The following is a 14571-nucleotide window of genomic DNA, read 5'->3' as shown; positions in this document are numbered from 1 at the left end:
TCCACTGCAGGATCTGCTCGAAGCATTACGGCAAGAGGCTCCAGGGACAGTGCGAAAAGTATTGCCGAAAGGGGGCAACCTTGTCTCGTACCCCTGCTGAGAGGGAACCAGCGGGAGAATTGGGAGTTCACCGTCACCGACGCTCTTGGGGTCGTATAGACAGCCTTGATCCCTCGACGGAGTGTGGGGCCAAGGCCTATCTTCTTTAGCGTGGCCTCCAAGAAATGCCATTCTACTCTGTCGAACGCCTTCTCTGCATCAATTGAGAATAACGCTGGCTTGTTCAATGATGTTGGGGCCTCGTGGATTAAGTGCAGGGTTTTCCGGGTGGAGTCCGCGCCTTGTCTGCCTAGGATGAAACCCACTTGGTCGTTGTGGATTATTGCGGGCATGTGTGACTCCAGTCTTGTAGTTGGCCTCCTTAATATTTTGTGGTCTATCCTGTTCAGCTGACTGTGCCATGAGGTCAAGTTGGGTAATTTCGTTTCAGAGCCTATTTTCCATCAGTTGGCGTTCTCCTTTTTTTGCTGCTCCCTCTTTAATAAGTAGACCTCTCCAGGTAGCCTTGCCAGCTTCCCAAACTGTGTTCATGGAAGTTTCGCCCATGTTATTAAGCTCAAAGTATTGGGTGATGCCCTGCTCAAGTTGTTCCCGAAAAATTGGGTCCTTAAAGAGAGTCTCGTTGCAACGCCATTTGGAGCTCCTTCGAGGGAGGGTCATTTGATCAAGGATGACCGTGACCATATTGTGGTCTGACCACGAGACAGGGGGGTTATGGAGGCTTCAGTCATCGCCGTGGTGAGGTCTGCGGTTAGGTATATGTAGTCTATTCTGGAAAAGGTTGCATGCGGTGCTGAGAAGAAAGTAAAGCCAGTTCGGTTGGGGTTCATATGTCTCCACGCGTCCGACGCCAACTGAGGGACCGTAATGGTGCGACCCGATTGTCTATCCTGATTCGGATCCATCCACGTGTTCAGATCACCCCCCAGTATTACATCGCCCTCTGCTTTGTTCATGACTTTCGGGATTATCCGCTGCAGGAATATAGCTTGACCTGTATTGGGGTGCGTACACTGACGCAAGGGTGATGACTGTGCCTTGTATCCTGCCCACTAGGACTATTGCTCTGCCATTGACGTCCATCCAGGACTTCAAGAGTTCAAATTGGATCATTTTATTGACTAGTATGCCGACTCACGCTTTCTTCAGTGGGCCGGAGCCCAGTATTCTGAGCCTAGTTTAGCATATAAAACCTTCCTCTCTTCTCCCTTGCTGTATCAGGTTTCTTGTAGAAAGAGTATATCTAGTTTGGCTCTCTTGAACTCTGTTACCAGCGATCTTTTGGTAGGGGAGGTAAGTCCCTTAACATTCAGCGTGCCAATTTGGAGTATGCCATGCCCGTCACTTAATTCGTTATGACTGTGGGTCATTGATATGTTCGTAGAAATCGGTCGCGACATCACGCTGCCCATTGCAGGTAATTGCCATGATGCAGGTAGTGTAGTAGCTGCCCCTACTTAAAGGAGGCTTTATGACTTGGTGTGCCCTTTCCTCCCACCTACCCCCTCTGGGTATTAAGCCTCATACCCATTGTCCCCAGATTCCGCTGTCCACCCCTCATTTTCCTCATGGGGATCTGTGTCCCAGACTGATGGCGTCCGATTTGGATCAGATGCATGCAGCCGGTTTACTGTCGGATCACCAGTGAGGGTTCATAACCGCACGACCCCTACCGCGGCTATCTATGTAACTTTCCGAGCCCCCCCTTTTTCATTTCTTTTCCATTTTGCTCCCAACAACATATTAACAAAACAATGATAACTGTTACCGAAATTGATTAGTGCATCAACACGTGTCGTTTTAAGATTCGACCCCACCAGTTGTTCGTCTCTGCGCTTCGGATGGCGGTGTCATGTGCCAGAAAAGACCAGGCAACTGGACTAAGTTCTGAAATGCTGGTGGACGCTGGACAATGGTGTCAGAGCGTGCTTCGCCGCGATGGAGGACCACCTAATTTTGTTTCATTTGTTGCTGTCTGGTGTGTCATTGGGTCGTCTGAACTTTCTTATTCCCTTGACTCTTTTCCTTCTCGGGCCTTGTGATCCCCATCTCTTTCGCTCTGTTTTGTGATGGTTCCTCTTGCATACCCTTGCTTGGGGCATTTCCGAGAATGTCTGCGATGCACTCACGGATTTCTTCTTTGGAGTGGAGGGTTACCTTCCTGCTTCCATGCTCAAACATGAGGGAGAAGGGGTATCCCCATCTGTATCTGGTCCCTTGTTCCTTACGCCATTTCGTTAGGGGGCTACAGAGGTGCTGCAAGGCCAGGGTGAGTGAGGATAAGTCTTGAAAAATAGTTATCTGGGCTCCCCATAGGATGAGAGCGTTGCAGGGCCTGGCCTTCATGAGTATCCTGGCTCCATTTTGTATTTGTGAAATCTGACATGGACGGGTCTCGGGCCGCCCGGGGGACCCCCGGCTCTGTGTATTCTCTTTATTGTCGGTTGATCGATGTTCTCATCTGCTGCTAAGATTCTGATGATGTTGTGTACCGTTTGCTTGAGATCTTCCTCTGTTTCCCCCTCATGTTCCGGAATTCCGAAAAATCGTAGGTTATTTCTCCTTTCTCTATTTTCTAAATCGTCAATTTTCAGGAGAATTTCGTCCTCCCTCCTCTCTATGTTGTGCATTCTGAGGTCTAGCTGGGTTTCTAGTGCATCTATTGAGGCTTGATTATTTTCGACACCCTCCAGTCTCTCTTCAATTTTGTCCACTCTTTGCGTCATCTTATCAATTTTGCTGCCAAGATTCGAGCCCATGTTTCGAATTTCGCTCAGGAGGGTGGCAATGTCTCCCTTTGTGGCTGCCGCTCCTGCCTCCGACACTTCCACTGACATTGTGGCGTTTATGTCCGGTTCTAGGTGTGGTGAGGTGTAGGCGAACCTGGCCAGCTTGCTTTGGATGTTCATATGATGCCTGTACGCAAGGAGGCACACGCCCCTAGCATGGGGGCCTTACCATGGGGACCTTACCCTCTGCACTGGTGTAGTAGAGAGACCTCATGGTACGTAGTGGAATGTGATTCCGGGAGTCCGCGATGGTGGGGTTGTGTTGGTGGGAGGAGGCACACGCCCTGAGACCAGGGGCCGTACCCTCCGCTTGCGTTGTTTTCCGGATCGGAGACCGCTGTTAATGCCAGGGGGCTAATCTTGTTGGTGGGTCCAAGAGGAGTTGTAATAAGCGGGTCTTGCAGCTGAGGGCTCAGGCCTTGGTGAGGTTCAGGTGGTCCCCTTCCGGGTATTTTGTTTGTTTATATTGGTGGTCCGCCTGTGCGGCTCTCATCGGGGGCATCTGGTCCTGGGTTACGCCGAGGAGGGCACACGCCCCATTGGTGGGGGCCCAACCCTCAGCGTGAGGCTAACCTCTTGTCTGAAAGCGTAGTCCCTCCTCCGCCCCAGAGGAAAGCGAAGGAGACGTACTTCCAGGGATGTGCGTTGGGTCACAGGCTGTAAGTTGAGGCGATATTTGCAGTTGTTGGGGAGCAGATCTCAGCTTGGGGTGGTCTTGTCTGTAGAACACCACCTGAGAGGGATCGAAGGTGGGTCTCCCGTTGCCACCTCCTGGGTAGGCGAAGTGGCCACAAGCCCCCCCCCACCCACAGGGACTGTGGGGGAAGCAGCTCCTTTGGGTGCTGTGTGCCCTATGGAAAATCTCTTGTTTGAATGGCCTGTGTTGTGGCTAAGAAGGGGTGCTCGGATCACTTGTTGGGGGCTGGGGCGACCTTCGGGCCTTCAGTTCACTTTTTATGGGGGCCCACCGGGCCTCGTCAGGATGGGAGGTGTTGGGAGAGACCCCCGTAGAGAGGTCCCCGTGGAGGAGTGTCTTTTGAAGGGGCCGGCTGGCAGATGACACCGCTTACGGCCCGAGTCGTGGGACGAGGCCCGAATCCCTCCGCGTCCCGTCCTCAGCCGAGGGCGGGAAGCGGGAGGGTCTCCTCCCCCGCGAGCAGGCCAACGGAAGGCACTCCTGGTGGAGGCGAGGCCTCGTCAGGGGGCCGCGCTCGCAGGCCATTCGGAGGGGGGGGGGGTGGAGGGTGGGGCACCTACCCGCTCCGCTGCAATGCTTCCTCCTCTGTGGCGCCGGGCCCTGACACTGCCCAGGTGGGGAGACGGGGGTAGTGCATGGTTGCGCATCCGTCCGCAACCATAAGATCCGCGGTGCGGGCGGGGAGACTCCGACTGCTCCGGTGGACCGCGGCAAGGTCTGCGTTCCGCACACGCGGGCGGTGGGAGGGGCAGGGTACTCCAAGTCCTGCTTCCGCGCTGCCGAGTCTTCACCCGCTGCGTGTGTGCTCGTGGAGGGGAGGCTCACGCCGTGGGTCTTTTCTCCACACTAGAATCACCGGTTTCCGCCGAAACTTCGATCCCTTGGTGGAGGACCGGTTCACGGAGCATGGGGCACTAAGTCTGCACACGGGGGGGGGGGGGGGGGGCACCGGTGTTTGGGGACAAAAGTGGGGGCTGAGCTCACTTTTGGGGCCCTTGCGCCAGAGCTCACACGGAGGTGCTGCTCATCCGTGCGCCCCCTGATGGCCAATGGGGACCTGTTTTAACAAAGAGGGCTCAGATGCCATCTTGAAAAACATGGCTCACGTGATTTAACGTTACTGGAGATACGAATAGTTTGCGGTCGGGAACAATCATGGTAGTTCGTTGTAAAACCACTGCCACCAGCCATTCTGAGAGGAAAGTGTAGCATTTGACTGCTACATGAGTATCTAGACACCGGGGATACTATGTAACCCCCCTCCAGCACTCTATTGTAAGATAGGGTGTGCTGGGTCTAGGAATTTAAAAAAACTAGTAAAGTCAATTTCACTTTACTTACTCTGGGAAACAGTAGTTTATCCCAGAGAAGGTATTTAAACCTTGGGAAAGACTGAAAGGCTTCCCTGTGTCACTGCACTGAGGGTGCTGTGTGGCACAAATGAAAAAGATGATGCCTATGGAGTTGGTTAGACTCCATAACCACAGAAAACACAGAGGTAAAACACATCTCAAAATACATGAGAGTGCGGGGAAAAGGGTCACACTCTCCAGGTAAGAAAAGTCCTCAAAATCCAGCAAAGTTGCTGGAGGTCTCTAAGGTGAAGGGAATTATCACATTTGAGAATTCTCCCCAACAACGGATTTCATCTGTACAGCTCTACAGCTAACCTTTACCCCTCTTGAGCTAGGCCTGGCTGCTCAGTCAGACTACTAACTTGTGTAGTACAGACTTATACCAAAAGGTGGGTTACTTAATACCAAGCAGATAAGTGTTGTGTAGGCTCACACAGTGTGACTGCACCAATTCTTCCCCAACAGAAAGCTTAAGGGTTAGGGATAGAATTAGGGTTAAGATTAGTGTTAGGTTAAGGATAGGATAAGTGTCAAGAGCCAGTGATTGTTTGGCTTTATAAGGGGTGGTCATTGTTGAGCTAACAGCCTGTATGTTCCGAGTTTTAAAATAGCTTTTTTTTTAGCTACCTTATCACTGGCAACATTTTCAAACTTTACATTTGTTTGCATAGAATGACTACATTTTGAAAACTACTTTTACGGACTACATTTTCACATTACATTTTCCTGGCAACATTTTCAGATATAAACAATGCAGCAGGTTTTTGTAAACTGCTGTAATTTGATCCTTAAGCATCTAAATGGGCAACAAACCAGAAGCCCACAACGAAAGCTGTGCAACAGCATCTTTTGGGAGCCACGCAAACTAACAGGAAGTTTTGCCAATCAGATGACAAGAAGGAACCTTGTATGGTGTGCGCTGACCTCATTTCCAACCCACAATCAAAGGCGAAGGTGCTCACCAGATGGACGTTTCCACTGCACATCACACAAGGGCAGTGGAGAACAAATGCAAAGACATCTTTGCCACAACCAATACATCTTTTGAAGTCTGTTGTATATGGTGTATTGCAAAAAGATGGGAGGTGTAGATTTTAAAATAGATAGGTCAATGACCAATTAAAAATACAAAAAGGACAACAGTAATTAACAAATTCCCTTGGTAGTGACTAAACCAAAGTAACAAAAACATAAGATGAAAATAAAGGATGGAGACAACAAAAATGTTTTGCTGACCTGGTGGAAAAAAGTTTGGCTTTAGTGACAATCCTATTGTCATGTAATTGAGTTTTATGCTCTGCAGCACTGCCAACTGCATTTATAGGAACGAGGCCAAGCATGTAAAGGGAAACAGCATACATCCTAAAAGACAAATTGTTAGAGATACTTTATATGGCCTCCAGTGCATGCAAACCCCAACTGGTGGGAATGAGGATGGGCCAGATGGAGCAGAACGGTGGTAGCGCTCGATTAAGGAGATTAACCTGTCAAGAGAAGAACCAAAGCTTTCATCTAAAACAATACTCAATGATTATTTGAGCATATAGGCAACACTCACCCATAAAATTGTAGTTCCATGATCCCTGCCCAGGAACCATAAAAAAGCCGAGGAACCTATCGGAGAGCAACATCTGGACCCTCTCATAGTGTGATGGTAGGTATCCCTTGGGGTTGTTGCCTTTGTCCGTGTTTTGTCTGCCCCATTCATATCCACTTGGCGTTAGCTTGTAGGCTGTGAGCGTACATGAACCTGGTGTAAAACTGCAGAGAAAAAGCAAATCAAGAAGGACAAAATAAATAATCACATCAGCACAGCTATATATGCTTAACATACTTATTGGAAAAAGTTCTCAATTACAAAAACTGTGACCTGTAAAAGTTGTACAATGGCGAATCTAAGACATTGACTGCTGCCCATCATTAATATTGAAAGACACAGAACAAACTCATGTCTTCATATAAATACTAGCCTAAAATAGACAGAAAGGACATATTAATCACTGAAGTGACTGTGCATCAAAAAGCTAATAGTCCTTACAGGGTTTTAGGTAAGACTATGTAGAGTCCAACTGGTGTGGGGCTTCACAAGACTTATTTGTTGGTATTGGTTAACGCACACATTTTAATATAGGCAAGCAATACACACGTTGGTAGATGACTGACCGCCAGGCTCATTTTAAGAGGGGTAATGTGAGCTGTTCATTTAAATCAGTAAATACAGGTGATACAGATTTGGGTAATACTCTTAGGGTGCACTACAACATCCTCAGCCTCCTGGCAATAGGACCCAACCTTTGGTATAAGTGTGAACTACACAGGTTGGTAGTGTGGTAGAGAAGGCAGTCTTATCTCAAGAGGGGTCAATGTGAGATGTAAAGTGGTGACACAAAGATTCACAGAGACATGTATTCAAACAAACACTCAATGTTTCTTGATAAAACATTTATTTACCGGTCATTTGAATGAGCCTTCTTTAGGAAGGGAGTAATATCATGCAAAACACAAATACCTTCAAAATACACACTCTTAGTTTCTAAATCAGCCAAGAGCCATTGGGGATGACACACTGACAATTCCTACACCCTCAGGTGACTTCAATAGTTTAAGGCACTGTGGAAATTGATATATTGCTGTTAGCATTTAGAATAGTACTGGGATGAGTGTCAAATAAAAGGTTATTAGGACAAACAAGAGATCACAAATATTCTTTAGCAGTCAAATACTTTTCAGCCCTCCCCCATGTCAGATGAGAGAAGAGGCTTTCAGGAAAACAGGAAACAGGCTAAGCCAAGGTCAATGAGCAAAAGTCTATGTGGCTGAAGCACTTCTTGTAGGGAAGTAGAAAAAGTATTTGCACAATGTTTTAGAAGTCTGATAAAAAAGAAGAATCAATGTAGTGTGTTTGTGTATAAAATTAAGTTGCCTCCTTCTAGTGAATGTTTTCTAAATGATTGTGTAATAAATTAATAAGTGTTTTACCAAGGAAACTTGCACCCAAGTGTCTACTTGAACCACTTTGATTGTAAGACCTCTATGTAACCTCTTGTACTGCTCACATTCCCTCTTGAGATAAGCCTGTCTGCTCAGCTCGCTACCACAAAACTGTGTAGTACAGACTTATACCAAAGGTTGGTTTTGCTTACACCTGTAGTCCTAATTGTATGTTGTGGTCCCAGAGGGTACTGCATGCAATTCTGCCTAACAAAGGGTACTCCAACTCAAATCCTGAATAAGGTAGAATCCTGCATCTATTCATCAGAGGCAAGTCCCCTCCGTTAGGGAGATGTAGCATTGTTATGCATGATCCCCTCTCCTAGTGAGAACCCACCCGAGCACTTTTTTGCTTGACTTCTGGACCTTTGTCTTTAAATCCTGAATGAGTGGAGCCTTTTTCCACTCATTCCTTCTTATGGGCTTGGTCTTTTGGAGTTTGTCTGCTCCAAAGCTCTAAAAGGCATCTGTTTTTACTACTGCAGCAGACAGATCCTTATGGGCAGTGTTGCTGGGAAACAACCTTAGGGTCCTCCTATAAGATTATTTTTCTACATCCTCAAGTAACTACAGCTCTTGATACTTAGTATGTCTCCCAAAACTCTAAAGTCTGAGAGATTGGCACACAACACCTTCAGTGGAGTGCCAAAGGGATACCTAGTATCCCCATTCTATCTACTCCTGTGCCTTTTTAGTCACATGGAGAATCTTGTTATGGCTGGTGGCAGTGGATGTGTTCTACCAACTATTGAGTAATTGAAATACTGCAGGCTAGGTCCATAGCCTCGGTAGTGCACAATATGGGCACCCAAGTACCAACTTGGGGCCTCCCTTCTTTTTTCGCCATTACTAGCGTGGCTGTTCTTTGTTAGCACTTCTTCTACCATTCTGGTAGGGGGAGGCGTGTGTGTGAGAGTGTGGAAGCCTTGGGTAATCCCGGCCTGGGCTCCAGAGTGTCTGGGCAGGCAGGAAGTGGGGGAGGAGTCTTCTACCCCTGTGTCCTTTGTCAGAGTGCCTGAATAGGACCAGCTCCCACAGGGAGTCTGGCTGTCCCGGTTGGACAGCCAAACACCCCTTACTGTAAAATGCTGATAGAGATTGCAGAGGAGTGTGTGCTGGAACGTTATAAAAGGTGAGGCTTCTGGAGTGAAAAGCATGTGGACCACCGGAAGCTGAAGTAACAGAAGACGACAACCAGGGACTCCTGCAGACCCTTTGCAACACTGAAGCGCCCACTGCTGTCCTGACCCCGTTTTCTATGCGACAGAGGAGCTCCAAAGAGGATGACTCCTTCCCTTTGGCTGGTGGGAACAACCAGCCCCAAGGCTAGCTATGAATTGAGTCCTCTCACAAGGTCCTAGCAGTTTTCAGAGCTGTGGAACCCCAATACCAGGATACCTGCTGCCCATTTCGAGTGCATCGCCGTGGAAAGGCCAAATCCATCCAAATCTTTGCTGAACCCGTAAGGACACTCCAGAAATCTGATCCAACTCGCCCAGACCCCCTCACCAGATTGCAGGAAGCGAAGAAGATTGACCGGATGATCTGTGTCCTTTGTTGGTTCTGCAGAAAAGGCACTAAAACCGCACAGTGAACCAAGAAGTTGCTGAAAGTCGTGAGACAGGTCCTCCATGGAGACTGCTGCTGAGAGATCCCGTCCATTGACTGGTACGAGGAATCAATGACAGTTTTTTCGAAAGGTGTTTTGCCCATAAATTATTGGCGAAAAAGAACATCGAAATTATTTTGGGGGATATAAAAGGGATTGGGAGGGTGGGGGTTGGGAACAGTAAACAAAAAAAACAAAACAAAAAATAAAATGGGTGGAGGAAGGGAGAACCCACCCAAGAAATAATACAATTCAATTCGTTTTTTCAGCAAAATTGTTTCGGAAAACCACCAGTCCAAAAAAAAAAAATAAAATAACACATTGATACGACATAGAACCCATTGTCCTGCCTTCAGTCATCAGACCAAGGAATCCGGAAGTCTGGTCCAGAGCTGCAACATCGCGGAGCATCCAGCACCAACATTTTCTTCTAACCCAAGGTATTGTGGGGAAGAAGTTGCTCCAGAGCGTTGAGTGTGCCTAGAGGTGTCAAGTGTCACCCCCTCTTACAGCAAGTCTTTTAAGTCCAAAAATACAACCCTAGCTACAGGCAGTTCGTAGAGGGCTCAAAGTCTTGACAAACAGCAGAATATGAAGAGTTCCAGTGTGAAGAAACCCTCTCTAGAACCTTTAACCAAGCCCAGCCATTGTCCAACCTTAAAGTAACTTTACTGTATGTGTTTGCAGAGTAAATGTATAACCATATAAACTGTTAGAAACCGCTACAAATGTAACCGCAAAGAAACACAAAAGTGAAAGTGTCCTTTGAAGTGTATTCAAGTATTCCGAAAGGTTCTAGTGTAAACTTCTAAGTGATTCTGGTGTATATACAATAAATATGCAATTTTATCAATTATAAGTGTAAGAGTTTCTTTGGTGTGCATGTCTAACTAAGGTTCAGTATACTTAACTACAGCTCACATCTTCCTCTTAAGGTAAGCTTGACTGCTCTGCCACTCTACCAAGGTCCTGAGTTAGTACAGACTAATACTAGGGTTGGATAGCTTTCTAAAGTCTTACTACCAGTAGGACTTTAGGAACACTCCCCTAACACCCTCCAAAAAAAGGAGCATCCTGCTCAAGACCTGGAACTAGCCGCAAGTGTCCTAGAACCATTCTGTGAGCTGAGCAGCTTCTTTGTGGGCTACCTCACTTCATTGCTCCCAAGTAGAGCCTTGAGACTCAGCAGATTCTCAACTTAATTAACAAGAAGCCTCCCCCTGCACTTGCAGCTCTCCAACACAAGCAGGGGCAGTTTTCTTACTTTCCACTACAACAATTAACTGCAGCCATTTCTTCAGAGTGGCCACTGCTGGTTTATTCTTTTAAAGAGCAGGAACTACTGGAGGGTTGAGAGGGCATTATCATTGAAAGTGCATACCCTTGCTTTAGGATAGTTTCTTTCCAGGTTGTGAAAATGTTGTAAAATCCATGTAAACACAGTTTATAGGTTATTTCAGATGACCCTTTAATAAAGAGCCCCAAACAAGTCTTGACGGAAAAAAAGAACTCTGCAGCATTCCTGACACCCTAATGGCCTGGTATACCACTCCACTTCAGCCGCTACACCACACCATGTGCATCACTGTACAGGCTCTTTTGTCCTCACCTGCATGTAATAATGATTGTCTTCTCACCATCCCATGAAGGGTTGTCTGCCATGACCTTGGCATGGGTGGTGACGTCCTGAGGGGATAGCTGAGGAGACTCATTTGGCTGAGTGTGGATCCAACCCAGTGGCTCCATTTCCTAAGTGGCGACAATTTAACATTAGCATTTTCTGATCTATTCATTTTTATTAAGAGTAGAGTATAGCAATGAATTAATGCTTTGGTAAGCCATTGTTGGTTAATAAATTAATCAGTAATTTGGAGGATGAAAATCGTTGTTACTGTACAGAAATGTCTGTCAGTTCTCACCTTGAGGTATTCGTGCCCTGGAAGTTGACCTGGAAGGTGCACAGTCTGATGGGTTCCCCACTGCGGTACCATAACGATGCAGCGGATCTCTTTCACTTGTGGATTATCTGGTGGGCTCACTCCATACAGGTAACCAGCAATCTGTTGACCAACACAGCATAGTATTAATGACCACACATCTAATTCTAAAGGTGTACGCAACTACAAGCAAGATGTGCCAACTTCAGCATTAGTGGTACCGCCCCATCACTCCCCATCACAAAAAGTAATTCACACACTGGTGGTAGCGGGAATTCCTGCCCTCTAGCTACCACGGTTTTCTAAACTAGTTTCCACTCATTGGTGCACTCCTTGCCCTCTAGTTCAGATACCAGTGAACCCTGCTCATCTTGCCCTGTAGATAGTACACCAGTGGTACAGGTTTATCATGATATGCACTATCATTTCCAAACATTTCTTACTTGCCCTGCAAAATCCTCACCTATGCAACATCCTGTTCTGCGTTCATCATATATGTGGTTATGAACACTGGTGATATCTGACCCAACCCATTGTATGGTTTATTTGTACAGAGCCTATATAAAAGCAAGTGTTTCAAAGCACTCAAGGACGGAGGGAACATGGGGAAAATAAATAGCTCAGAGCCCTTGAATTTATGAACAATATAGACTATCTTCATGGCATGGTGCATTCAGATCGTGCAAGTGTACAGATGGGTGCAGGGGCAGTGAAACTGGTGGGGGAGGGGACTCTGCGCTCAGTCAGAAGTTGGGGTAGGTGCTGAGAGATCCACTCATGCCACAGAGGTGGTACAATGCTTTTCCTACACTAGTTTCCTGCTCCGGAGGTGATCTACAAATCCTGTCATGTTGCTGCACTGGTGGTACCCGAATGTACCACCAGTATGTTGTGATTTTAGCTAGGTGTTTCCCCGCATCCCCGCCATTGTTTGCCTCACTGGTGGGAGCTGCTCCCTTGACTCAGCAGAGCTGCTAATGTAAAAGATATTAATATTGACCTGGGCTCGCAGATCAGAGATGCAAATGAACTTCTTCAGCACATTCTTAGGAAGGATGTATGTGTAGCCGGTTTCCTTGATATCATCGGAGGAAACGTAGATGTGGTTGGTGCGCAGGTGGAGATTGGCAGCAGATATGGCTCTGTGAAAGACAAAAATATACCAAACCAGCTTTTAACATGTCAATAGTAACACCAACAAAATAGCAATACTTTGGTTGCAATCTGAGCAGCTTGGACAGTAGCACCAGGCAAAGCTTGTAACCCCACTCTCCCACCCCCCTCACTTTTCACCCATTCCCCTACCTGACACGCCACTCTGTCTTGGAAGAGAATGTTTGTGTCTCATAGTTGCTGGTGGTGGAAGTGATTATCTCGTCTCCATGCTTGTTGACTGTTCGTGTCTGTGTGGCTGTTAGTTGAGACTGTTCCTTGGTCTGCTTCTCAATCTCAGCAATCTGTTGTCTCTGCTGTGAGGGGGCAGAGATCTCCATGCCAAGAATAATGTCTCTGATTTCAGACTGGGTCAGAGAGGCCACATTCACACTGAAAGAGAAGGGAAAACAGCATGAACACCTACAAAGCCTAATACAGAGTCTAATACACCAGATGCAGCTAAACAAATCTTCACAGTTACTGTGACGAATCAAGAGTATTTGCACTTTCTCCCCAGGATGGAGCCACCCACTTTGCGGCTAGGGAGGTGAGCCTGCTCTGCAAGACCCTCCCTAGGGGTTTGGGCAAGTGGTACCTCACTGGAAAGGATTCCCCTCCACCCCCCCTTTCGGGGACAAGAACTCTCATTCCCACAAGAACGCCCTATGCAAGCCACCTTTATCTGTCGATATGGGACTGCCTCCAGTAATGAATAACAATGCTGGATGCCTGAAGGAAAAGGGACTATCACTTTAAGAGGGAACTAGTATGTAAGGATGAGTGGATTGGAGAGGAAAGAGCCATACGCAAGGGAAGCCTTCAGACGTAGCTACGAATTGGAGGGGCGGAACAGAGTGGAGTCTGCAGCAATCTGAGAAGTGGAGAACGCCACAGCGAGTCACCGGAGACCTGGTAACCCAATCATCTGAAAAGCTGCTGTCAGGACAGAGCTTGGAGGATCATCCGATGTGGTGGCGTGACCATAAATGCACTGTGGTGGGCTTGGGTCCTGGCCAACTACCAGTGGAAGTGGGAGACCCGATATCTCGAGCTAGCAGGCATTCGCTGAGCCCGGCAACCTACGGAGACCCCAAGAGCGGGGCTGCTGCTAAGACAGGAGCAAAGAGACGAGGAACCGAAGAAGCAGGCCTGTGCTAGCACCAAACACTGAAATGCCACCCGTGATGAACAAAGGTACCGGGGTGGAATGGAGAAGGGAGAACATATCTGTTAAGAGTAGATTTTTCTTCTTGAGTGAAATTCTCACCACCTACGAGTCCCCCAGCATTTTTTGCTGGAACCTTGGATTTTTAATTAATTCTCCTTAAAAAGTCCCGGCTTCAACAGACTCTGTGCTCTCAATCCCCCGCCCCCACCCCGTTTATGCACCTCCGTCAGTATGCATCCAACACCTAAATGTTCCAGGACCAGTTAGTTTGTGTGTGTGTCCTGTAGCCCCCTCAAGCCCCGCCCCCACCCACCATCGTTTTCCCTCTCTCCCTCCCTAGCTTGTTCTCAACAATACCACTAACTTCATGCACTTGCACTAGGAGAAATGTGGTCAGGCCTAGTATGCTAGTTTCTCTGTTTCGATCATTCAGAATCTTCAATGCCCAAGAATGATTACTGTATTCTCTTGTTACCTTCCCACCTTGAAGCCCTTCACCGTTTAAAAGCTCTATATAAATGAACAAATAAGTGGGCACTTTTTCCACACATTCTTTTACTCTGATCTTGGGAACCCATTTTGGTATACTGTTTTGGAGTACTGCATTCATCCATCTTTTATAACATCTACATGTTACTGAAGCAGCACAGCACTTTCTGTGCAGTGTTACTGGAAGCTACTAGAGTTTCCACTGTAATGTTTATCTCCCCTTGGTTAACACCTTGTTACCACGGTAGGGGGCTACTTTTTATCCTACCTGTACTTTCTTTTGTGAGACCAGCACACCCCACCTTATGTGGAGTGCTGAGA

General features: G+C 47.3%; 1 protein-coding gene across 1 annotated transcript in view; it reads right to left on the bottom strand.

The window, feature by feature from the left end:
• The window catches only part of PRPF8 (pre-mRNA processing factor 8), a 497675-nt gene that overhangs the window by 6539 nt on the left and 476565 nt on the right, over nucleotides 1-14571 (bottom strand). The window contains exons 38-42 of the mRNA XM_069615406.1: nucleotides 12744-12983; nucleotides 12439-12580; nucleotides 11421-11561; nucleotides 11111-11250; nucleotides 6460-6662 (exon numbers count right to left, since the gene is read on the bottom strand). Of these exons, the coding sequence (XP_069471507.1) occupies nucleotides 6460-6662; nucleotides 11111-11250; nucleotides 11421-11561; nucleotides 12439-12580; nucleotides 12744-12983 (866 nt within the window). The remainder of the gene's footprint in view (nucleotides 1-6459; nucleotides 6663-11110; nucleotides 11251-11420; nucleotides 11562-12438; nucleotides 12581-12743; nucleotides 12984-14571) is intronic.

The sequence above is a fragment of the Ambystoma mexicanum genome, chromosome 9 (assembly GCF_040938575.1).
Source record: "Ambystoma mexicanum isolate Mex_15411 chromosome 9, UKY_AmexF1_1, whole genome shotgun sequence".
In the NCBI taxonomy this organism is placed as follows: domain Eukaryota; kingdom Metazoa; phylum Chordata; class Amphibia; order Caudata; family Ambystomatidae; genus Ambystoma; species Ambystoma mexicanum.
Note: the sequence above shows the minus strand (reverse complement) of the source record. Positions and strands in the feature narration are given on the sequence as shown.